Below are 25,088 nucleotides of genomic sequence, written 5' to 3'. Positions count from 1 at the left end.
ACTTCTAGATCACAGTCTTGACAAACACAACATCGCACTGCGGGCACACGATGCTCCCCTCTGGGACACAGACCTCCTGGAAACAGGCCTACGCAGTACGAGATACTTCCGAGCTGCACACATCACCCCAAAGGCAAATCCATCTCGCATGGTCCTTCCATCCCCACTAACCAAACCCATCCCCCCTCTATTTCAGACCCACCAAAGAGCCAAGAGACCATGCAGATGGCAGCAAAGGACTGTATAAACCCCAATAACTGACTTGCGTTCCATGTGCATAGTGTAAATAGGTCCCCCTTTCCAGTAAGGAAAATGCATAATGAGGAATTTGTGTGCAAAATGATGCCGTTTTATTATTTGATTTCAAAAGATTCCTAAATTGTCAATCTTAGAAATCATATCTATTCCTACTTGAAGGTGAATTGTTACACTTTATTGCAACCAAGGTATGGGGTGACATTTCTATGGAACCAGCAGGTGTTAATGAAGGGTGTGTGCTGCAGCTGATGGGGCGGATAGACGATGTGAGAAAGTCTGTGCATTATCGAGGGGTTGGGGGGCATGCTAAGCAGGAGGGACAGAAGTGGATTCAAACTAATCATTTTCAGAAGCCATTTTTTCTAACATTTACTTCTATCCAAACAAGTTCATCCATTTGGGGCAATATACTTCCCTGAGGCTTCAAAATGGTAATTTTGCTCACTTTCAAATCAATACCCCCCTCCATTCTAGCTAAACTTTGCAACCTAAAGATTAAGGATCTGCAGATGCCGCTCCTTCAATGCTGATACTTTTCCACTTGGAGAGAACACTCTCAAACAAGTAAAAAGAAGCCTGGTTTTGTTACCTAGAGTAAGTGCTTGACATATCAACGGATTCCCAGAATTAGGGTCGCCACAATGGAATTTACACCAAGGCATCAAGACAATGTGATCACTGGCCCCCGATAATAGTGATAGTCCCGGACAAAGCCAATGGTATCAGAACTCATGTCTATCGGCCACCCCTGGCACCCAGTAGCCTTTCTTTGATATTTAGTAGCATTGTCTCAGTTCATCCTGGATGTTGCAAACTGAACTGCAACTCAGGAGATCATTTGATTCTAAGTGGTAAAAGAGCTGCATTGTGACCAACCGTTCACATGCTTTTTCGCAAGCCACAGATTTTACAGACCAGCAAAAGATCATGGCCCGCATTTCTTTTTGATTCATGCTGGATGATATATGCATGCATTCATGGTCGAGGGATGGATCCTGTAGCGTGTATGGCATTGAGGTTGGTAAGGGAGGTTTTGCAGGTGTCCATTATTGCTGTTTATAAGAAAGGGAGGATCTTGAAGATGCGCTTTCCGAGAGCAACGCTAATTTCATGAAGGGGGTTTGACAGAGTAAAACTGGTGGTACAGGCATGCTAGTTGAGAAGGCGAAGTCCTGTAGCTCGAAACACATGTCAGGAGGCAATCAAAACAAAAAGTGAGTAACCTTACAGAAAGAACTTAAAATATATCAATATATTCATATTTGCATCATGTATATTTTAGCTTGAGGTACGTCAGAAGGAGAAGACAGACCAAGAGGTGCCATTTTTAAAGCTTTTATTTCAAATTAATAAAGAGAATGCCTAATGTTCCCTATTCTAAGGGTGTCCCTACCTACCACAACTAACCTAGGATGCAAGTCCAAATGAAAAGTCTGTCCTGTGTATGAAACTAGTCTAACTGACCCTACCACTATTCTAACAAACAAAGATACCAGGGGAATAACTCCCTTTCTCCTAGGTGGCTTTTCAGCAAGTTCTCCTCAGAATGAGATTCTTAAATAGTATTTTGCTATTCCTCGCAAGTTATTTCAAAGGGTTCTCCCAGGCCCTTCTGTACTGTTTCCTTGGATGCTTAAGATCCACTTTCTGGGCTTTCTGTTGAGGTTGTCTAAGACTCTGGGTATCCGTTCCAATTCACAGTCTTTCATCCTCCTTTATTATTCACACATGGGTCTTTGGACCAACCCTTTTTCTTTTGGCTGTTTTTTCCCCCTCACTTAAATATACAGGTAAAGTCTCTATTGAATTCTTGTTCCTTTTAGGGTTTTGCCATTCACTGGGATGAAGATAGTGAGTCCCTGCATGTGTTTCACCCTTCTGGTAATCTCGCTTTTCACTGGGACGTGTTTCATGCGTTCCCAAATGCGACTCACCTCTTCGGCCTGCCAACTTGAGGGCTCTTCCCCAGCCCTGGTTGCACGTCCCCTCCTGCGACTTTGACAGGCTTCCCCCAGTCTGTCGGGTGTACCACACACTGATGGCACTTATCCGCAGTAGCTGGTCCTTGACGTGTGGAACAGCGTCTTCCCAGGTTTCCCAGCCTCAGATCTCAGTGTTTGTCGGATAAGCATTCTTTATGACTCCAGTGTTCTTACTCTTCACAGTACTACACTGATAACTTGTTCTCTGTCATTTTAGCACAGTAACATGTGTAAAAGGAGTCTAGAGGGTTGTGAAGCAATGATGTTACATTGGTTTTTGGTGGATTACGGGAAGAGAGTTCCTCAATGGAAAGAGAGTCCCTATCCCCAAGAGGGGAGTCTCTCCCCGTTAGGTCCTGCTTACTGCAACCCATAGGGGGAATGTTGCATAGCTGGCTCTCACCTCCACAACCTAAATGGAAGGGGCTCCCCCCTTGGGGAAAGTGACTGAATCCCTTGATTCGCCACACAACGTATTTCTCTCCAGGTGTCAGTCCTGGGAGTCGAAAGCTCTGCCTCTGCCTTCTTCCCACCGGGAGAAGGTTGTCAATTGTAGGTGCTCAGAAGTCATTAAACCATGTCTCACTGATGGCCAGAAGGTGAGGAGAGTTACCTGTAAACAGATCAGAGGTGCTATGTGAGGAATGAGTGAAGGAGTGTTGTGAGCGCTGGGATGCACTGAAAGAGAATGCTGTCCGAGTGAACATTCCACGACTGAGTTGATGTCTGGGAGCTGGATGTGATGGTGTACCTGGTCCCTGTTCCCTTCAGAGTAACCGGTTGCCCTACTTGGTCTCATACTGATGGACGCTGTAAATAAGAAGAGTCCGAAAGCAACTTGAAAAAAAGAACCTGTAGCTCCTGTCTAAATCTGCACCACTAAAACTTTAAAAAAAGAATAACAACTTTGAAAATATCAGTACTTGGATGGGAGGCTGATAAAAGATTAGAAGATAACTATTTGCCAGGAATGCAGACACGTGGATACTCAAAAGTGATTTCCCCACTGGCCGAAATTGTGATTGAATGCTTTCAGTTTTACCTGGGTGGCTTGGTATTGTGCATTATTGTCAGTATTTATGGTGGAGAATGTGTGGGTGCTGTCGAATGAAGAGATGGCAAGTGTAAGGGTGCAGAGGAAAGACTGACACAAAGGTGGCATGTGTGGGGCTATAAACATTTGGTAACCAATGAAGCAAGAGAAAGCCTATCTTTCCATATTCCTAAGAGGGGTTACCCTGCCTCAACTAAAGACCCAATAAGATTGTCAGGATGTCTATTAAAGTAAAAGCGTCCACTGTCCTGTGTCAGAAACAAGACACAGGGGGGTGACTCCCTTCCGCAAGCCTGTTCGACCTTCTTCAGATCCAAGTTGCCAAGAAAATTACTCTTTTCTCTTGGTATCTGCAACACAATCTCTTATAACCAGGGGGTATGACTCCCTTCCCCTGGTCTTCTCCTCATTAGGTTTCACAGTCACAACACCCAGCTCTGAGTCCACGAGGAAGAGTACGTGTATCGTTCGCTTGGTTTGGGTTCCCAACCCTTGCTTCTCTTCTCCTTTGGTTTGGGCCACTAGATTCAATTCCCTGCCAAGTACTGCCACGAGGAAGATGACTCCTGCGATTTCGACTGTATGCAAAGAAATAGGTCGGGGGCAAATTATACATGAGAAGTCTTACAAGGAACCTACTTAGTATTTTGAAGGAGCTACACTCGGATTTGAAGGGGTCTCCCAATTCCAACCTACCACAGTGTCCTATACATATTTGGGACTGTTTATCTCTGGCATGCTTGACTGGTCTACTCGTGCGCAAAAGCAAGAGCGTAAAAGTGTAATGTTTTAAGTATGTATGATCTGTTGTAAAAGTTGTGTATTATAGTAAATATAGTGTAAAAGGTTTCAATTGTAAACCAAATATGCACTTTAAAGAAATAAAATAAAAAGTTAAATAGTCTAATGGTGCTTTGTTTCCTGTGGGTCGAGGTGTTGGGAGTATTCCAATTGAGGCTATTTTGATGGCATATAAGGCCAAGACTGCGGAAATGGCTGCCAAGACATTGGTCACAGCCAAGAACACATTTTTTGCAAAGACTCCTGAGAGTGTGTTGGTGTGCCTCGGTATACCGATGGTCTTCCCATCCCCCCTCAAGCACTCCCTTGTGCACCCCCTCCTCAAGAAACCCTCTTCCGACCCCTCCTGCCCGGCCAACTATCGCCCAATCTCCATTACTCCCTTCCTGGGCAAGCTCCTGGAGAAACTGGCCATCTCCCAGCTTAACCTCCATGCTGAATATGTTGGTAATCTTCATGACCATCAATCCGGCTTAAGAGCGGCCAGAAGCACGGAAACTGCTCTCCTGAACATCCGTGAGGACCTGCTCCTGAACCTCGATTCCAACACTCCCTGTGTTCTCATTCTGCTCGATCTCTCCTCTGCCTTTGACACTGTCAACCATGCCATCCTGCTCAACCGTCTCCGTGATAACCTGGGTATCACTGGTCAGGCTCTGGCATGGCTGACCTCTTTCCTTTCCGGTCGACCCTCCCAGGTCCAAATGGGCTCCTTCCTCTCTGACATCTTTTTCTCCACCTGTGGTGTCCCCCAGGGATCCAACCTCTCTCCCTGGCTTTTCAATCAGTATCTGGCACTCCTTGCCCACCGCATCGCCGCTCTCTGCCCCCACTTTCAGTGCTATGCGGACGATACCCAGCTCATTTTCAGGCTACCCTCGGCCTCCTCCTCTCCTTCCCTCATCTCCGACTGTCTGTCTGCTATCCAGGAATGGTGTGCCGCCAATGACCTCTGCCTTAATGCCAGTAAGACTGAGATTCTACTCATCGGCACACCCACTCCCTCCTTTCCTGCAGCTCTCTGGCCGGCCTCCCTTGGCCCTCTTCCTGCCCCTACCTGCAAAGCTAAAAACCTCGGGGTCATCTTCGACTCCACACTCTCCTTCTCTCCTCATATTTCTGACGTCTCTAAAAAGTCACACTACCAGCTGCACCTCCTCAGAGGTATTCTTCCCTTCCTCTCCTTCCCCCAGAAGCTCACTGTCTCCCGAGCCCTGGTTCTCTCAAGGCTGGACTACTGTAACAGCCTCTATCTTAATCTGCCTGCCTCCACTCTCCGCCCTCTGCAACTTATCCAGAACAGAACTGCGAGACTTGTCCTTGGCCTCAAGCCCAGGGACCGTATCTCTCCAGGACTGAAATCTCTTCACTGGCTCCCAGTGGCTGCGAGGATTAAGTTCAAAACCCTCTGCATTGTCCACAAGGCCTTCTGGGGCCTGGGGCCACAATACCTTCAACTCTCTCTTCCTAAATATCTGCCTTCACGAGCCCTTCGCTCATCCGTCTCCAACTCCCTCATGGTCAGCCGCTTCTCGAAGCAACGAGCTGGGGGTAGATCTCTCTCCGCAGCAGGGGCCTCCCTCTGGAACAGCCTTCCTGCCTCCCTGAAACTTGAGGAGAACCATCTCCGGTTCCGGAAGCACCTCAAAACCTTCCTCTTCGCTTCTGCCTTCTCTCTCCCTCTCCCCTGCTAAACTCCCCACTGAAGTTTGCACTAAACCTGCATCTGGGCCACTCTGTGACCTCGGTCCAGGGCCCAGCCACTCTCCACTTGCACTGCCTCCCTGGCTCCCCCTGCACTGTGGGACTGTCACTGCATCCCTACAGCCCCCTTCCCAGCACTTGCTCTGCACTTACCTCGCACTTGCCACCAGCTGGCCCTTTTATTATTATTTATTATTTTATTACGCTACTTACCTTGTACTGCACTTTCCCCCCCACCTCCTCCCCCTGCACTTTCTCCTTTTCCCCTTACCTCTGCACTTGCGCGATCTGAATGACACCTGGCCTAGTAGGATCGTTTGTCTGTCTTCCCCTTGTTTCCCCCCCTCCCTGCCTCGTCGCGCCTTGAAACACTTGTGTATAGGCGCGTTACAAATACCATATCATATCATATCATATCATACTCTCGCCACGCTGAACAACAACCTACTGGTTAACATCAGAAGAAAACCCTTATAATGTGGTGTTCTGCCTCGACCAATGTAGCAGCCGATTTAACACATGGTGCATTGAGTGAGCTACTGAAATGTGAGGACAGGCATCCAATAGTTAAATGACGTGAAAGCCCAGCTGAAAATCCGCTGGATTCATGGTTTCTGGAAACCAGTAAGGTAGTGCCTACTCGGAAATACAGTGCTAAGAAACTGCAGTTCGACAACCAAACAATGCAAAGAGAAGACGTTGAATTAAAAACAAAACAAAAAAAACACGGTTCATAATTATCTAGCAATCAAGAAAACAGCTGGCGTAGAGCCCCCATTTACTGTGCATCAGGAACATGTATGCCACTTGGTTAATAAGGAACTTTAGGTTTGGTGCGTTTCCCTTGAAATTGCTGATCTCTAGATGGAAGAGGGAAGCAGCCAGTATTCCTAAATGCTCCTGCAGTTTTCACTCCGCCGGAAGATGCATTGCATTTTATGTTATTTTGCGCAATCTTAGTAGCAGACCCGTGCTACCGTTATTGGGAAAGGTGCATTTCAGACAGAGTGGTCCAGCTATGTTGTTGGCTCTGTGCAATGATCCTTCGCAGTGGAAAGGTTTTAGGCTCATGGTTTTAAAATATGATCCATGAACTGTAATGCTGTGAATGTATGACGTATGGTTCCGATTTTAATGTGCATTACTGCTTTTTTAAAGGAAAGTATTTAATGTAGTTGCTATTTTGATTTGTATTTATTTTTACAGAAAACGTATTCATAAAGCTGAAATTGAAATGAGGTGAGCTTGTCAGTTTCGTATATGGACTCCCTCTCAAGTCTACTCTATAACCACAGAGCTTACGAAAAGGTAACGTTTAACACTTGCAAATATAGGCTGCAGTCAAAGATTCAGATTTCAAGGAAAAATCAATAACTGAAAAGGTAACAAAAAGATTGCTCTCGCCAACATGTAAATGGTGTTATCACAGCAGCAAAGTCAAGGTAATTAAGCTCTCCCAGGAAGATCCTGCAAATGTACGTGAATATTTCACTTAAAAAAGGCTGATCGTAAAGAGGACCAGTTGTCGGAAGCCTCTGTGCCATGCGTACTGCTGGCGGTTGCTTTCAGTGTCTCTGGACATGTTTATCTAGGACATTTTTCCCTGTACACTGTCTTATGTTTGGCATTTGGACAATTCCAATAAGTGAAGTAATTGCAGCCTCTTCTGCCTGCATACATCAGGGTGACAGGAAACAAAGCTAGGGACCCCTCTGCCCCCCGACTACCCAAGGTGAGACTGCAGCAGTGTGACCCCCAAGATAATGGACGTCTGGTACGACTAGACTAGAGGTAGCCATGCTAGGTGTGGGTCAATACGCTAAGCCATTCAAGTATTAAACACACAAAAAGACATGATCATCGCCGGGCACAATATCCAGAGCAAACGAATAGCAGCACTGTTCTGTCAAACCTCTGACACCTGGGATCCATAAACTTACTTATTCCTCTATCCTCATAATTGTGGTATTGTTATTAGCTGAAGGAATGTGGAATGATAATAGGTCACTATTGGAATATGGAATGTAATGAGGTAAGATGGAATGAGGTTCAGTTATGAAAAGCAAATTAAAGGCACGGTTGACTCATGAATGATTTCCTTCATTAATGATAATCTAATATGAAACAATAATCATTCATTCGCATAGCCTCCCTTCACTTATTCATCCATTGACCTTCACAATCATGTTCATGTATGCACCCCTCCATTCATTCTGCTGTCCCGTCAAATAGCCCCACCTGCCTAGGTGTGTCTGTGTGCATGCATACATTCAGAAAATGTTTTCACCATACAACAGCCAAAACGAATTGCTGTGTCAATGCTTGTTTATTTATGCATTACAGGCATGCAAGAAGTTTAAAGGGCCAGGACTGCTCCAGTTTTGATTGTCACAAACATTTCTAGGGATCAAAGACCTTCTTTTTAAGAGGTGTACTAATACAATTAACGTGCAAAGTTTTATTTGGGCGATTGGCCAATTAAAAGTTATGGGTAGATCACTTGCGTAGATTCATATACGGCGCTCACGTTTTTACCACCCCATGTATGAATAGATCCATGCACTCCTGGTACTATTCTGGCTCTTGCAGTGTTGCCTTAAGCAATTTAAAATAAGAATTTCAAGTGCCAGCATTCAAAGCAACTCTAGAACTAGAAAAGTTACTCTGGCATGGCATTGCAAAGCTGGACATCTCTGTATACATGCACACATCTGCGTATTGATGTCTTGTTAGAGAGACCCCCCATGAGGGCAGAAACTGTACAATGAAAGTACACATTTGGTTTTGCTTCAACTGCATTATTTTCATTGCAGATTGAAGTAACAAATCCGTTTCAAAGTCAAGTGAAAACATTCAAAATTGTCTGGGACATTCACAGGCCTCTCAACTAGAACCGAGCCAAATTGTTTTGCGTTCTGTGCACTGCATTCATTACCTTTCATTATGTGGGAAAGGGGGCATGGCACATGGGCGGGGGGTGGGGGGGCTGTCTGAGTTTGTGTTTTGGCTATAAAGTGCTGCTTTAAGCTGGAACTATTCCATTGCAGTGCAGCCAGGGGAGAGATGGGCTGTGGGGAGGGGCACCCACCTTCAGGGGGGCGCTATGCACCTGTGATGGAGGTAGAGAAAGCCTTTGACGTGGTGTCAGTAGAGGGTTGCTGGCATCTAGGGGCGAGAGCCTGTGTCTTGCAGAGCATCTGTGGGTGCAATGGGTATATGGTGCTCTGCAAAAGGTACAGCAACATGCAACCTCCAGCAGCCCTCAGGCCGGAAGCGGCTGCCACGCTCCTCTCTACAGTTGACGCTTCCTTACGGTGGCCTCTCGGAGCTAAATCTTGCCCAACTCACCGCCCCACTTTCCTCCTCCTCTTCAGGACCCCGCAACCGCAGCTCCGCCGCCTCCATCTTGCGAACCCGGAGAACTTCCGCCAACCACTGTCAGAGCCTGTAGGCAACGGAGACTTCCGCCAACCACTGTCCCATCCTGTAAACAACGGAGAGCTTCCGCCAACCCTGTCAGAGCCTGTAGGCAACGGAGACTTCCGCCAACCACTGTCCCATCCTGTAAACAACGGAGAGCTTCCGCCAACCATTGTCAGATACTCTGGGCAACGGAGACTTCCGCCAACCACTGTTAGAGCCTGTAGGCAACGGATACTTCCGCCAACCACAGTCACATACTGTGGGCAACGGAGAGCTTCCGCCAATCAGCACTGACGTTTCCGCTTCTTTATTATTTTTTTTGTTGAATAATTTTTATTAATTTTAAATATGAACATAATGATATAAAACAAATCGGTGAACTGAGAGAGTACATCATATTGCAAATATCTCCCCGAATGTTTCACCCATTGGCCGCGTCATGCGCTACGGCGTTCGGGCGCCTTACAGCCTGTTTCCTAAACACAGAACTTTATTGGAACTCTCTGTGTTACTATCGTAGAAGCACCTGGAACCTCCCATCGACCCCCCTCCAGCTATTGTTCCCAGCCGTGCGAGATAGACAGACGGACCTCCAAACCGGAAATACTCTGTCAGCAATATATAGCCTTCAGCTCGTCACTTCCGCTTTCTCTTTCCGAGGGAAGCAGACAGGAGCAACAGCCATGGTAAGAAACCTTGATGGGATCCGAAGGCATCCTAGCCGGCAGAGCATCGCGGGGGGCTTGGGAGGCTGCACAGGGGGAGGTGGGGTTCTTGTGATAGAAGAGAGCGACGAATGGGGGAGCCCAGCGCGGTATAAGGGCGTCCGAAGGCGCGAGTGAAAGGGCTCAAGGCGCCTGGCAATGAGCGCGTTTTCTAGTGGGGAAGCGGGTCGATTGTGGGATAACTAGCGCTCTTTGTGACTCTGACCCTCTACAGTGCTGCGCTTGCGTGGCATATAAGGTGAGGGGCTCGGCCCCATTCTGCAGATGCGTTCTAAGGCGTGGACACCGCAATGTACCTTTATATACGGGTTCAGAGGACCAGGCAGAGGCGGCGGGGGTTGGGGGCTATAGCCCCGGGTCTTTTGGTTGTAGCCCCGGATAGAAACTCGGGAGCTACAACCCAAAGACTGGCTAGGCCCGACTCCCGACATTAGGGTAGCCCCAGATCTTTTCCAGAGCTAGCAACACCTCTGGGACCAAGTATACTTATTCCCTCTACCCTATCGTGTGTGTTTTTGGGAATGCACTGTTTTTTGGATCCATTGTTTTTGCCATATATTGTAAAATAACCAGTGTTGCTCTTAATTGATCCGTGTTGTGTTCCCCTATTGTGGGAAAAGGGGCTCTGTCAGTACTTCTGGCTTTCGAACCGGTCACATGTATGTTAGAATATTTGATGTACTTTCTCAGTTAACCGATTTGTTGTACATCATTATGTTCTTATTTAAAATTAAAACATTATTAAACACACAAAAAATCCCATCTCGGAAGTGAACACTTCTGCCGAGGGGCTCCTCTAGAACTTTACTCTGTACATGTTTTATGGAGCTTGGCACCTACCTGTGCTCAGGTATTCATTGTTTGCTTGTAAGGCGCTTATACAGGAAGTAAATACTGTTTCAAAGCGCCCACAGGGAGGGGACAAGGGCATGTGACAACAATTGAGTTGGGGGGGCAATGACACAATTCTTAAGTGCTCTGCTGATTGGGTTGTGTGCGGGGCAGCTTTCAGTGGGCAAGGGCTATGTTGCCTCTACCCAAGTGGTGTAAGGACCAGGCGGGTTTTGATGTTCGTGCAATGCGGGTCTTGTGGGACATGTCACTTAGGCGCAGAGGGCCTTTGTGCTGGTTGTGAAGTGAGAATCCAGTTTCTTTTCCACCAGCCAGTTCGTGATACTGGCATGCTTGGTAGATCCTCGAAGGAGCCAACCAAAAACCTGTCTCCTGCTCGTCTTTTATTCTCCAGCTCTGCATTCCTAAGGAACATGGCACGGCTGAAGAGCTGCGTTTGTCCCACTGCCCTTAAAAGCCGTGACCTATGTTGCATGCGGATATGACAGTCTACTTGTCCACATGCTGTTATATGTGCACTCCACAATCTTGGGCTGCCATATGGCTCACCTGCCCGATCTGGACCAACCGCCGCATCGAGGTTTTGATGGTTCATAGTGATGTCGGGAAAAAAATGTCGGCTTACAAAAATGTCAAACAATGTCAAAATCCTATACATATAATAAAATAAAGTCAATTTTTAGAAAAAGTGGAAAGTCATTTAGCACTATCAATAAATACACTAGAGTCCCCCCTGCCACCCCAACACCCTCTCACCCCTCATACTCGACACATTTTAATTTTATATATATATATATATATATATATATATATGAGTATCATTTACTAGGGGGATTCCCCCCACCACCCTCTCACCCCTCATACTCAACACATTTTAATTATTATTTTCTTTTTAAATTCGAAAAAATGTAGAAAAAATTCGACCATTGCTTTTCTACATTATTTTTTATTTTGACTCGACATTGTTGGATTCGACATCACTGACCACCGGTTTTGATATCCACACTAAAGGTTCCTGCACCTGCATTCTCGCTATCATGCGAACATCTTTCTTGGACATGTGCAGTGAGGCCAACATAATTTGCAGAAGGCTGCTATGTAAGACCCCTTACGGTACAGTGGTCACAATAACCCACTCACCCTGGTTTGGGAAGTTAATGTGCAATGCTTATGCCATGCACTGAAATCGCTTGCTGTATAGTTAACTTTTATGGGTTGGCATTACTAGCTTTTAGCTGACATTTGAGGTCCAATTGCTACATGGCCAGGTAAGTGAATTAAACCCGATTTTTGTTTTGACATTTTCGGTCTATTTGCACTGCTGGTAGTGCATCATTGCTGGTGGCCAGTTATCATAACATGTCTTACACAGTATGTTTTAGTAGTCTGGAGTTATGCAGTGCAGGTTTTAAACGGGTTGGGGGGGTGGTGGGAACATCATCTGACATGTCCTGACATGCTTCTCCTTTCTTGCAGTCTCTAGTAATTCCCGAGAAGTTCCAGCACATTCTGCGTGTCCTCAACACCAACATTGATGGGCGCAGGAAGATTGCGTTTGCTATCACAGCCATCAAGGTAACTACCCTACACCCTCACCAAGCAGCTGGGTGAAAGACCTGCCTTCCAGCTTTTTACTTTACTTGGCATCAACTTTTGGCAGTTAAGGGAGTAGGTTTTTGTCTTTTACCGTGACCTTTTTTTCCAGGATTGCAGAATTTCAATAGCCGGTTCAATTGGGGTCGCTTGTCTAAACCATTTCAACATTCGGTGGCATTCTGTGCTGCTAGTGGCTGGGTTACTGCACGAGGGGGGGGTGCAGAGGAGTTCTAGTGGGGCTAGAAGAAATTGCTTTCTACTTATTCCCAGCTGTCAATCACCTTGGTGATTTACATAAATATCGAACCAAGTTTTGCATTTATCTATAGAAGGACACAATATTCCTGATTAATGCAACTACACAGATCAACACCAAACGAGGGGGAAGTAGAAGGCAACCGGGTGGGTGCAGCATACAGCTGTCTTTGTATATGCATCAATATCGCTGTATGTATTCCTTGCTGCCACATCCTGGTACTTAACCAGAGGGAGTCAACCATGAATAATCCAGTCGGACTCCCTGAAGATTGCAGAGGCATGAAAGCGCGCTAGGAGGAAAACATCTTTGGACGGTTTGAGTCTACTGCAGCGCCCCTATCACGCTTCCTCTTTTGTTTGTGTATATTCATTCAACCAATCCATACCTGGTCTGGAACAAAGCGGCAATAGTTGGGACTCGTAAAGCCCAGCTTAGTGAATGTTGCTTGCCAGAGGGTATATTGGGGTGACATTATACAATTAAACATGCAGCTTATCTGAAGGTCTGGTGCCTCTTCCCTGGTCCCAGTAATTCTGAAGCAGCTGAAACCAGCTCAGTCATAATCACTCAGCCAACGATGGCCCTTTGAGTGCTCTTGAGACTTCTGGGGCTGTTTGCTCTGGTGTACGAGTCTTGTACCTTCAGATGTACATTGTGCTGTTTGCCAGCCGGACTGCGCAGAAGTTAATGCAGTTGTCTTGTATTTCAGGGTGTTGGTCGACGTTACGCACATGTCGTGCTGAGGAAGGCTGACATCGACTTGAGCAAGAGGGCTGGAGAGCTGACGGAGGATGAGGTGAGTCTGGGCGTGGTCTGATGGTGTTGTGGGGGATTTGTCAGACGGCCTGCTCAGCTTAACAGAATATGGTCAGTTTTCCGAAATCTCGACCCTGTTGTACCTGCGTTTTCATTGGTGGGGGCACGGCTATTTGCTTTCAGGTGGTTTCGTGCTTTGCAGTGAGTGTCTGCATCATAAGGGTGCCATAGGTTCAGTGGGTAAAGCTATACTTTTGATGGTGGCAGTACCACCTGGCTATTTTAGGGAATAAACCTTTGTCGGGGGCTTGTTATCCCAAGATTCTGAAATATCGGTAGGCAGCGGTTGGTAAAGGATTAATTGCCCTCTGTGTTAAGGACATGTTTGTGCTGGGGTATTGAGCACCAACTAGAAGTCTTAATTGGTGCATTGAGTGTTGCGTTTTCCTTCTCATGCTCACTCTCCTCCACCTCATTGAGAGCAACTGAAACCAAGACTTTCAATGCTACTTAGAAACTTTCCCTGTGCCGCTTAAGAGGGAAACTAACAACCGGTTTTCCACTTGCACTCCTTTCTTCTCGGGCACCTCTGACTCCAAAAGACATGCCCCTTCGTCACTATGAGCTGACAAAATAAAGCATCCCTTGCCATGGTGTACACAAGTTAACATTCCGACCGAAAACACAAGATCTGGAGGAACGCACAATCTCACCACCTTGAAAAACCCTCTAGGACACTTGATCACCTCGGCTGAAGCGCATTGCTACTCAGTACTGTTCTCTGGTCAGCCCTTTCTCCAACGTTGTGCAATATTTATATCGAACAGCGTGTTGCAGATCATAGTGCGTCTTGATCGCCTTCACCCCTCCTACGCTGCTCAGTTGTAGGATTGGTTGGAGGCCGTGGGAAAATGGATGGTAGCAACTGGCTCAAATTGAAGAGGTAAATCTGAGGTCATGGTGGTTGGCTCTGTGTCCATCATCTTTCTGGGCTCCCTTCTTTTAGCCATTGTTGATTGGACCCTTTCCTCTCCGTGTTTCAGATGTTTGCAACCTAGGCGTTACATTTTTGGTATCCCTGCCTCTGGCTACCCAGACTGGGGCAGTCTGTCAGGCAGGCCCTTTTCAGTTGAAGATTCTTGAAAAGGTGCTGCAGTTCTTTCCCCAGCACATCCATGGGCCAGTTGTTGCATCTTTGATCCTCAGTCAGATCGACTATTGTAACTCCTTGTATCTGTACAACCCCCGTTTCTGCTTCAACGCCTGCAGAACGCTTGGCCGCTAACCTTTAGGGATCCTATTTCTCCTGTTCTCCGTGCTCTTGGCTTCCTGTGGCCAGTTGCATCTTTAAATCATTTACTTTTCATTGTGCTGTTCATGCTGCATGGCCTGATATCTGCGGCGTAAGTTCCTTTTCGGTGGCAGCTGCCAATCTGTGGACTGCTCTGCCTATTGCACCGCAGCCCACTGGCGCATTTGCAGGTTCGTTGTCTATTAACTTTGCTTTTCTGAGAGCTGACGCTAATGTGGCTGCGCTTAAGTCTTGTAGTGCCAAGTTGCCGTTAGGTGTTAGAGTTGCGCTGTACCCTGGAGGGAGCGGGGGGGGGGGGTGGAACTGATAACCTAACATGTTGATGCAATGTAATCAACGTTCTTCAGACGAGACGAATCAGTCTCCTCATTTACAGCACCCTGGGCACCACTGCCATACCATCATGCCATGCCCCAAGATAGTCATAATTTATGTGCCTACCGCTGGAAGTACTCCCAAGCCACCTCTTATCACACACAGACCACGTCATCCCAGTCTCGTTCCTGAATAACATCACAGGAAAGGCACTCTCTCCTCAGCGCTATTAATGCCTCTTATGCAATGTCTTCACTCCTACATTGAACGCTGCCAGATCCCACCCTTACTAAAGACGCCCACAATGGACCGGAACGACCTAGTAAGCTGCAGCCCTGTCAGACCTCCACTAGCATCATTTAACGTGTGGTGGGTCTGCAAAATTTCCAATCTCCAGATATATTGGACCACAACTCCCATCTGCCCCTGCCATTGTAGCCATTTGCAGGATCATGGCAATGGTCCACATCTGGAGAGCCAGAGGTTGCGGACCCCCGGTTTTGAGATTTAGCTCCAACTTCAGATATTCCAGCACTGAGACTGCCACTTTCCAGGTCATCGAGGCACTCCTCATAGACGCATGCGACCCATTCCTACTAGTCATGTTTGTACTTGACCAGATTGAATGCAGCAGAGGTCAAAGTGCAACTTCGCGTCCTGCCCTTCTGCATGGAATTTGATGCCTCCTTTGGTGGTTTGCCCCCCTTCCTCATGAACAGATTCCACTTCTTCCAGATTGGCACTTGTAGATCCCAACAGTGCCATGTGACCTGTCGGGTCACATAAGGCTCAGTCCTGTCATGTATGTGGGAAACATAACACCCACCTTTATACCAATGCTGCTAGACTATATCTGACTGTTAACTGCCTCTGTGATATTCACCAATTGCAACACTGACTTTCCACCACTCAAGCCAGGGTGCAGGGTAGCGCCTGGTTGGCTTCACATCAACAGTTACCAGGAGCTACCTTTCGGCTCCCCAGTCCAACTGATGCAGAACAGACCCATCTATATGCCATTTAAAGCGTGGGGTGGGGGGGGGGGTCATAGGTTAAAGCTAGATGCCCAGGAGCACCTGCTTATCCAATTCTATTTCGATCTCTGTGGAAGTGCCTACATGGAAGTCCCTCCACCAAACAGTTCAACCTCCAAATATGCTTCTACCCCAACCGGTCTCTAGTGCAAGCCCACACCAGGAAGAAACGGTAGCTATCGTTAATTGTTTGTGATATGTCTATTTCTTTGGTTAGTGTGGTGTTGGGGACACTTAGCATCGACTCGTGTCCTCTGGGTGGTGTGCTTGCCATTTTGTAATGTGGTGATTAGATGGGCGAACACTTTCTGAGGCGCTTTGCTACCATGCTCTGCCCAGCAGACCACCTTTTCAACTTTGCTTACATTGCACTTGGTCACACTTTTATATCATACCAATTTTTTTTGACTAAATCATTTTCAACCTTTAACATAATCACATATCCTATTTATCATTCTCTTCATTCACCTATGTCCAATAATTCCCTTCTAGATCAGAATCCGACAGGTCGTTCTTATTTAAAGTTAAGTGAGTTCCTCAATGGAGGTCTTACTCGATAGTTTCTCTGCAAATTTTAGTGCATCAAGTGTCTGACCCAGTCTATTTGCTGTTAGAATGTTCTCCCACAACTTCCTCCTTCTTAGTATCACAGTCCCAAACCTGGAAATTAATTTCCCTTTCCCTTATTTTGTTTAAAGCCGGGCATCTCAACATCCAATGTCTTAGGTTTCTAGTTTCTTTCTTTGCAGGATCTACAACCCGCTTCTTTTCTTAATTATTTTCTTCTCAACTTAACTTCTCCAGTTGCCAAGATATTTAACCTAATCCGTAGTAGTAGGTCTCTATAAGGCGCTGATGGAAATTTTATCAAGTAGAGTGGCGATTCATTGCTCTTTATGCTACAGCCTCATTTGGGAATGCGCAATTTACACTCCATACAAAACATTCTTTCTCAAGCTCTTATATCTTGTTCTGTTGTGCGATATTATGTGATGCTAGGCTAAGTGGTGCCCAATACTAGTAACTTTGCCCTGCCCAAAATCCCTGTGAGTAAACCTACCCCATCTCTCCCACCCCTGAAGTTTTGGTCTAGTTGTGCCTCCAACTAAAACTGGTACTCTACAAAATACCCTAAAGGATGAAGGTAACCTGCTGGTGAGTTGCTAGTGCTGTTAGTGATTGGCCACACTTTATAAGCACCACAGCAACCCAGTGGCAGTGCTGGGCTCGTTTGATGGCACTCGGGTCAGTATTTTGAAGCCTTGGAAACGTAATGTGCAAGCTTAGTGTGCCACTAGCCAGTTCTTGATATACATTTTGATATGGGTGTAGTAGATCCATGATGTTGTAAGTTGTGCACACATCAGTGTGTAGCCATGCTTCTGGGCCGTACACGTGGTAGTGAATGTAGGCAGCTGGTGACCGCTTTGGCTTTTGGTAACTTGCCTGCTGGACCAAGTTGTGGGCGTTCATCTTTGTTATTCCATAGCAGCCCTTTGGCGGCTGTTTCAGGCTTGTGCATTGCTTTTCTGTGCTCTTCGCGGTGGTAGGAATCCATAAAGGGAGTGTGTGGGGATTCGGCATGTTGGGCTGGAATGTTTTGAGTTGGTGCTGGTCCAGAACGTTGGCTAATAATTTGTACATGGTCACTTTTCTTGTGGTCGTTCTGCGTTCATGTTTTGGCAAATATCCCAACAATGTTATAGAAAAACAGAGGGTGGGTGAGGCGCGCACTCTGGTTCCCAGTGTTAGATACCTGCTGCAACTCCAGGGGAGTTGGTTCCTGGTTACCTTAAACAGACTACAGCTACCACAATTCCTTGAGACCTATTGAGACAAATTTGAACACCTGAAGACAGCCTCCCTGATTGTTAGAGACATGAAAGCGCTTGGAGGAGAACAGCAACTTGAAATGCAGCATGTAACTTAACACTGGGAACCGAGTGCACGCCACACCCAAAATCCCAACAATGCTAGTTTGTATTTCTTTTAATTTTAGCACTTATACAACTAGTACATTGTTTCAAAGTGACAACATGGGATTGAAAACAATATATACACTGGAGAATAAAGACTAACCTTCTAGGCCCTGTGAGAATTCAGAAAGTGCAATTGCAAAGAGAATGGGTTTGGGTGGGGGGGTAAGATTGGAATGTCCATGCTCGTGGTGAGCAGCAGATTAAAGTTGCAGGTATAGCAAGTGCTAGGGAGTGTTCAGCTGCAGTCCGTGGGTAAGTGCAGGCCTCCAGTAGGTGCCGAGTCCAGTACTGTCTGTAGGCTGAAGCTGAGCTGATTGGGGGTGGGAGGCTAGTGCCCCAAGGGCAAATGGGCCCGGTCACCAATCTTGGCGACTGATGTTAGCAGAGGGAAGGAGGAAGTGAAAAGGAAAGTCTTGAGGAGCCTCTGGAATTTTAGGTCTGGCTCAAGACTAAGGAAGGGGGGGACACTGCTGAAGCAAGCATCGGCCTCCAGCCCTCTGTTTAGCAAAACGCTTCACATACAGAGTTGGTACCGGAGGACCGCAGAGGCCTAGAGGGAGAATGTTTGTTTAGTGATGGCAAGTTGCCGATAGTGTGGTCCCCAGACAGCCTTGTGGATGACGCAGAGGGATTTGAATTTAAACCGTGCAGCAACCAGGAGTCAGTGTGGAGTAGGGCAGGAGATGCGGTCCCTGGGCTTGAGGCCAAGGATAAGTCTTGCTGCCCTATTCTGGATTAGCTGGAGGGGTCGTACAGGGATTCAAGAGTAGGCTATTGCAGTAGCCCGCCTAGAGCGAACCAGAGCTGAGAAGGGAGAGTAAGAGCCAGGGGGAGAGGTTGGAGACCTGGGGACACCACATGTGAAGGGGTTAGGGCCCAGAATAACCAGGGACGTGCAGTCAGTTAGGAAGGAGGTTAGCCAGTCCAGTGCCTGCTCCGATATACCCAGGTTATCATGGATCTGTTTTATGCTGTTGACTGTGAAAGGCAGAGGAGGGAATCAAGTAGAATGAGGACAGCTGGAGAAGTCTGAATCCAGATTGGTGGTTGTGGAGACCGCCAACAATTTCAGTGTGAGATAAGTTGGGGATGGGCGAGAGGGAGACCACATAGGAGGCAAGTGGGTGTGGGCAGAGGCTAGCAAGGGTGCTCAAGATGTCCAGAGTTTTTGTGGAGAAGTGTGTGACCAGTTTGTTGCAGAGGGCCTAGGAAGGAAGAAGGGAGGAGGAGACTGCAGGAGGTAGGACGGTTAGAGAGTGAGCTTGAGGTTTGCCACTTCCGTTACGCAGCTCTTCACTTGCGGTTCAGGGCTGCAAGTTCGGTGTCGTACCAGGTATTGCACTTGGCAGCAGGTTTCAGGCAGATCCTCATGATGGTGGCAAGAATGTCCAGAATGTTAGTGATGGCCAGATAGAGGTTGCTGAGAGCAGATGCTGAGGTAGTCTGGGTTGAGTGTGTTGGGGCTAGGGTGGATGTGGAAGAATCGGCTGACACTCGTTTCATTGGCAGATGTACATGTCTGGGATTGGCAGGGCTGGAAGAGGTGCGATCAGCAAGCAGAGGGGACCCAGATAAGAACAGTGGTCTGACAGAAGGGGAGGTGGGGGGGGTGAGAGGAGAGTGGCTGAGGGTGTCAAGAGTGTGCCCAGCCTAGTATGTTGGACGAGAAGGGAGAATGGAAGGGGGCAAGTGAGTTGCAAATGTCAAGGAAGAGTAGATGCTGTGACAGGAGTCCAGGTGGATGTTAGTCGCCCAAGATGAGGAGTTTGTGGTTGAGAGAGGAGCAGAATTGGCCCATATCATAGAGGAACGGGGCAGTAGCACCAGGCAGCCTGTAGATGGTGGCGATGGTCTGGGAGGAGCAAGGGATGACCAACTTGTACACCAGGCTCTCAAAGAAAGATTAATGCTGGGTGGGTATGAGGGAGGGGGGAAGGAACCCACTCTGAAGATTAAGACACCCCTCCACCGCCAGCATGGTAAGGTCGTTGCTTGGAAATCTTGTAGCCATCGTGGAGAAGGGAGTCAAAAGCAGTGACTGAGCTGGTATTGAACCATGTCTCGGTGAGGGGGAGAATGTCAAGGTCTTGGGGGGGGGGGGGGGGGGCAGATGTCGACTGGGTGTTTGTTGGCTGAGCGGGCATTCAGTTTGTCTAGGTGAAGGTCTCTGCCTTGAAGGTTTTCCGAGAACAGGGGGGGGGGCAGAGGCTGGTGAAGGAAGTTGAAGGACGGCAGGTGCCGATCCAAGAGGTTGGGTTGAGGACCCTGGACCGACCAAGATGTACCAGTGTGGTAAACCATGCGGGATAAGCCTGCCAAGAGGACTTCCCACTTGGTGCCACCATTAATGGGAGAGGAGACGTAGATCTGGAGAGGGAGTTGGGAATATCTGTTAAGACATGTCTGGAAGTTGCACTGATGTACATGTCTGCGATGGGTAGGCCAGGGTTGGCACTCGGGTGTCTTTTGTTTTTTATTTTTTTTGTGCTTTTTTCTTCCAGACCCCTTGAGGGGAGGATGGGTGATAGTGTAGCAGTTGGAGAAAATAGAGATGTTGAATGCCATTAGGGTGGCAGAGGATAGTTGAGGAAAGGGATTGTTACAATGCACAGTCCTAGCTCAAGCTACCAAGTGGCCTAGTAGCTACGTGGGATGCGGGGGGGGGGGGCAACACAAAGCAATGCAGCAGTGGGAAACAGGATGTTAAAAATGCACACACCCAAATTCGAAAATCCAAGCATTGCACACAATGCAGTGAAGGCAAGAGGTGGAATGTGTGAGCCAGGGAATGCATATTGAAGTAGGCACAGCTATGGTTCAGATTGTGAGTGGAGAAAGTCCGTTTATTAGTTCACAGCCCCTTCACAGGTCGAGAGGGAGTGGAGAGGACACGTCGGTGTGTAATGGCCAGCTGTATTAGGCTGCTTCTTTGTTTGCAGGGTTGAGGAAGGTGGAGGCCCTTCTGGCCCAGGTAGGGGCCCTACTGGATGGGCCTTGCTGGTTTGGCCCGGCTGCCAGTGCCTTCAATTGGATAAAGGAGGCATCCCAAATGGCAGGAAGCAGGCTCATAGAGGGGTAAAAAGATAGATCTACCGGAAAAAGTAACTTTCCCTGGAAGCGGTTTTCTGTGCCCAACATGAATTGATATAGTGGAGAAAAGGTATAAAATGTATATATTCTACTACAACATGTTTAAGGTGAAGCCTGCAGTTTATTCCTTGTTCGACTGCTACTTTCTGCGAAGTCTCTCCTTATCCACCCGTATGACTGTCTCTTTGCTGGTGCTGAATGATTGGCTGGACACATGGCACTGGGTATATCAGTTATCGGGCGATGAGCTGACAGTCCTGTGCTATGGTTTTGGCATAAGCCCCACAATCTTTATGCTAATCCTGGGCCGCTCCTCACTTCAACCAGTGAACCTCTTCCCAGACCTCACTAATGGTGCTGCTCAGTTTGACTCGTGACCTTTAGCCTGACCAGTTGAGGTGCCGAATGGTACCCTGTTTTCCCGTGCTTCAAATCTTTGCCCAGGCAGGTGTGCTAGACACAGAGGGTGGTGCTCAGAATCTATAGCATGTAGCCATGTTCTTGCCATTATATACTTGAATGGCTAACGAGTAACTTGCATTACCGTAGCTGCTCTTGTACTCGAAAATCTGGACTTTCAGACGCCGAACTTGCTTTCTATGAAAGGCGCCTGATGTGGACATATATGACGCCAATTACTTTGCCTCCAGGAGGGCAGCCCAGGCAGATTACTGTAAGCTTTCTGGATTCCAAGCTGAACGCACATCCTTTGTCCAAGAAACTTGACCCCCCAGTGATTGTGTGGCTCGCAAAGGTTTACGAGAATATGATTGGAGGCAGAGGGCAAACTCTTTTAAATATACCTGTTTATGATGGGGGAATTTGCACCTAAACGTTTGCCAGTTGCCCTCTTCTGTGTCTCCTCCTACCCCCCACCCCACCGGGATCCCGTGCTGCTGCAGCAGCAATCGTGGCAAGATCACTTCTGCAATCTGAGATTGTGGTCCTGCTCTTAGACCAGTGAAACCCAGGAGTGGCACTGCCTCCTCTTGACCTGGTGCGCCAGGCCAGCTGGGTTACTACCAACACCGCCCTCTCCCCAAAGACGCCTTGCTGCATGCCATGCACATCGCTGCAGGCGAGAGCACCACGTGACTTGAGTAAGAAGTCTCCAGCCTATTCATACTCAAGACCCCACCATTGATGAGTCATGAGACGCGGGGCCCCTGGGCTAGCCAGAAGGGCATCAGTGAGACATTGTGGGCTTCCTGGCTCTGGGCTTGTATCTGTGGATATCAGACTGTTGAGACCTACACTAGTGTCCGATTCCCTTTGCCTCGCCCCGGTAGGGTAGCAAACCTTAACTGTATTGCTTTTTCTTCATCTGAATGGTTTCTAAGCTGGGAAGACTCCCTCAGCTTGCAGTGGCACTTGTCTTCAGTGCTTTGACCGTTGTTGGAAGATGGTTTCCTTTTGGAAGAAAGGACGATCACCGCTTCTCGCCCAGTGGCTCTAACTTTCCAGACTCCACACAGTTGATCACTTGCTCTTCCTGCACAGCAAAGACGGATGGATTCCGAGTAATATATTGTGTGGCTATTCCTTTACAGTATGTTCAAAGTTGTTGGCCGTACATTGGCCACCCTTCTTGGGGGTTTTCCTCGGCTGCTCTTTTCCCATGCGGTGCCAGCTGGACTTGGGTTCACTGTTCCCTAATCAAACACTGAACATAGGGCAGAGTGCCCACTAACGCTAGGTGCATCTGTGTACATGAGATGCCATATTGGCACCCCACGTTGATATGAAGCATGACGGACTGCTCATCTTCACAAAGTACTCTTGGCAAATTGTAATACTTTGTAACACTCCCAACTGCCTTGTTAAAAGGGTGTTACATCGTTTTGTAATGTTGCCTTATGATTCATGCATAGTGTTCTCTCGAATCTCGTTTGTACATCCACAATACCTTTTTAAATGGCAGTAATCTGGTTTTTAAACCTCCAATTAGGTTGATTTAAAATGTGGCGTGCGCTTGCATGAATGATTTTCTCAACTTGATTGTGATTCTTTGGCTTTTTTTACAGCCTGCCTTTTCTATTCAGTTCTGTTTGGTTAGCTCACGGGTGCCCAGTCTGACTGCTCCCCTTTCCAATTGCAGGTGGAGCGTGTAATTACTATCATGCAGAATCCTCGTCAGTACAAGATCCCCGACTGGTTCCTCAACAGGCAGAAGGACATCAAGGATGGCAAATACAGCCAGGTGAGGTCCTGAGGGGGGAGCCCAGCGACATGTCCCTGCACACATAGTGATGGCATGTCTTTCCTCCGGTAACAGTGCAAGATGTCAAGCACACCAATGTGCAGTGAGAGTTGGCCACTCTACTTGGTGACTTGCATGTCTGCATTGTGGGCAGGGGTTCTCGTATTCTTGCTGGCTTGATAACTTTCCGAGGCATGCTTCTGAGTCGATGGCATTGTTCAGTCGCCCTCACTGTGCTCTATAGTAATCTGCGGACTTGTCTCCCCTAGGTCCTGGCTAACGGGCTTGATAACAAGCTCCGTGAGGATTTGGAGCGCCTGAAGAAGATTCGTGCTCACCGGGGGCTTCGCCACTTCTGGGGGTATGCACGCAAGGCTTTCTTAAGTGGGGGGGGGGGCGGGGGGAATCTTCCTCAGATTCATGAGGCCATGAAAGATTTGAACGTTTTGTGGTGAGGAACAGGTGGTTCTGCTCTCTGGGAAGTGTGACCTTGTGCCATGTTGTGTAGTTTAATAGTTTTTCATTTTTTTTCAACAGCCTGCGTGTGCGAGGCCAGCATACAAAGACCACCGGAAGAAGGGGTCGCACTGTTGGTGTGTCGAAGAAGAAATAAAGTCCCTTGTTTGCTTTTCAATAAAATCTGGCTTCAAAAACATCTGAGTTGTCTCATCTTTGTCTGGGGTGGTCTGTCATGAAAACATTTTATTTTGAGGAAGTAGAATCCGACACTTTAGTTTATAAAGGTCAGAGGCTCACTGGTGCACCGGGAGAAGGGTGCTTTTGTGGGGCATTTTACTATTTGTAATTTGCTAATTTCAGTAGATTTATATTTCAGATTAAAATGTAAACGGCCCATGCAATGGATTGTTTTTTTTTTTTTTGCCGAATGTTATGCTCGCTCCCTGGTGTTGCAGAGATGGAGATCCCTGCACCTGGAGATCCCTGCACTATGTCCACCATTGTTCCTGGCGTTTGTTCCATCTGAGCAGCCATTTGTAATCCAGCATTTTATTGCCCAGGAAATCCATGCCACCACTGCTAACAGCTAAGGGCTACATAGGCTGGTATCTTTCACTGACCTGTGCATGTTTTTCACCCGTATCGACCTGATTTTGATGGGCACCCTGCTTGCCTGGATAGAAGTGCCTTTCCTTTATTCCACACAGTGGGCTGATCATGCCCTGTACGCTCCTTTTAGGGACTGGCTTAAAACATGGGAGATGGTGAAGTACGGGTTACTTGATTCCGGGCCAAATCTGATGTGTCACAGGTGATGCAGAGATACTTTGACATCCATTACAATGGGAAGGTTAACATCTATATTGTGAGGGAGTTTAAAGGCAGCTTTTTAGGGAGAGTGAACCATGGGGGGGGGGGGGGGGGGTATGAGATGAAGCAGAGTAGCAGCTTTAAGGGATGTCGGTCCTCTCCCTTCCATTTATCTACTGCACCAGCTACCTCCAACAATCTTCACTGCTGCAGCCTGGTTCTGAGATACACAGGCCCTCTGCAGGAAAAACCCTCCTTGCTCGTTATTCGTTTTGCTTGCCATTACCCCAAACTGGATCACAGAAACCTGTGTTCCTGCCTATGACTCTACCACCCCAGAAATCCTTTGCACCAACTTCGCCTCTTCCTCATTTCACTTACAAAATCAGCATTGGCAATGCCTACAGTTTTGCTTTTGTGTAGGCATGGGAAAGGCACTAGCCAGGTTCTGCTGTAGTGGTACTAACCGGCCAACGATG

General features: G+C 47.5%; 2 protein-coding genes across 2 annotated transcripts in view; one reads left to right on the top strand and one right to left on the bottom strand.

The window, feature by feature from the left end:
- VPS52 (VPS52 subunit of GARP complex) overlaps window positions 1-9,336 on the bottom strand; it is a 57,338-nt gene extending 48,002 nt beyond the window's left edge. Inside the window, exon 1 of the mRNA XM_069635238.1 lies at window positions 9,148-9,336. Coding sequence (XP_069491339.1) covers window positions 9,148-9,204 — 57 coding nt within the window. The 5' untranslated portion in view covers window positions 9,205-9,336. The remainder of the gene's footprint in view (window positions 1-9,147) is intronic.
- Window positions 9,337-9,623: 287 nt separating this feature from the next.
- On the top strand, window positions 9,624-23,995 carry RPS18 (ribosomal protein S18). The gene is made up of 6 exons (XM_069635237.1): window positions 9,624-9,908; window positions 12,276-12,374; window positions 13,364-13,450; window positions 23,239-23,340; window positions 23,610-23,701; window positions 23,878-23,995. The coding sequence occupies exons 1-6, from the start codon at window positions 9,639-9,641 to the stop codon at window positions 23,951-23,953; spliced, it is 726 nt and encodes a 241-aa protein (XP_069491338.1). The 5' UTR covers window positions 9,624-9,638; the 3' UTR covers window positions 23,954-23,995.
- The last annotated feature ends 1,093 nt before the right edge of the window (window positions 23,996-25,088 follow it).

The sequence above is a fragment of the Ambystoma mexicanum genome, chromosome 13, assembly GCF_040938575.1.
Source record: "Ambystoma mexicanum isolate Mex_15411 chromosome 13, UKY_AmexF1_1, whole genome shotgun sequence".
In the NCBI taxonomy this organism is placed as follows: domain Eukaryota; kingdom Metazoa; phylum Chordata; class Amphibia; order Caudata; family Ambystomatidae; genus Ambystoma; species Ambystoma mexicanum.
This window is presented reverse-complemented; position numbering and strand designations above follow the sequence as displayed.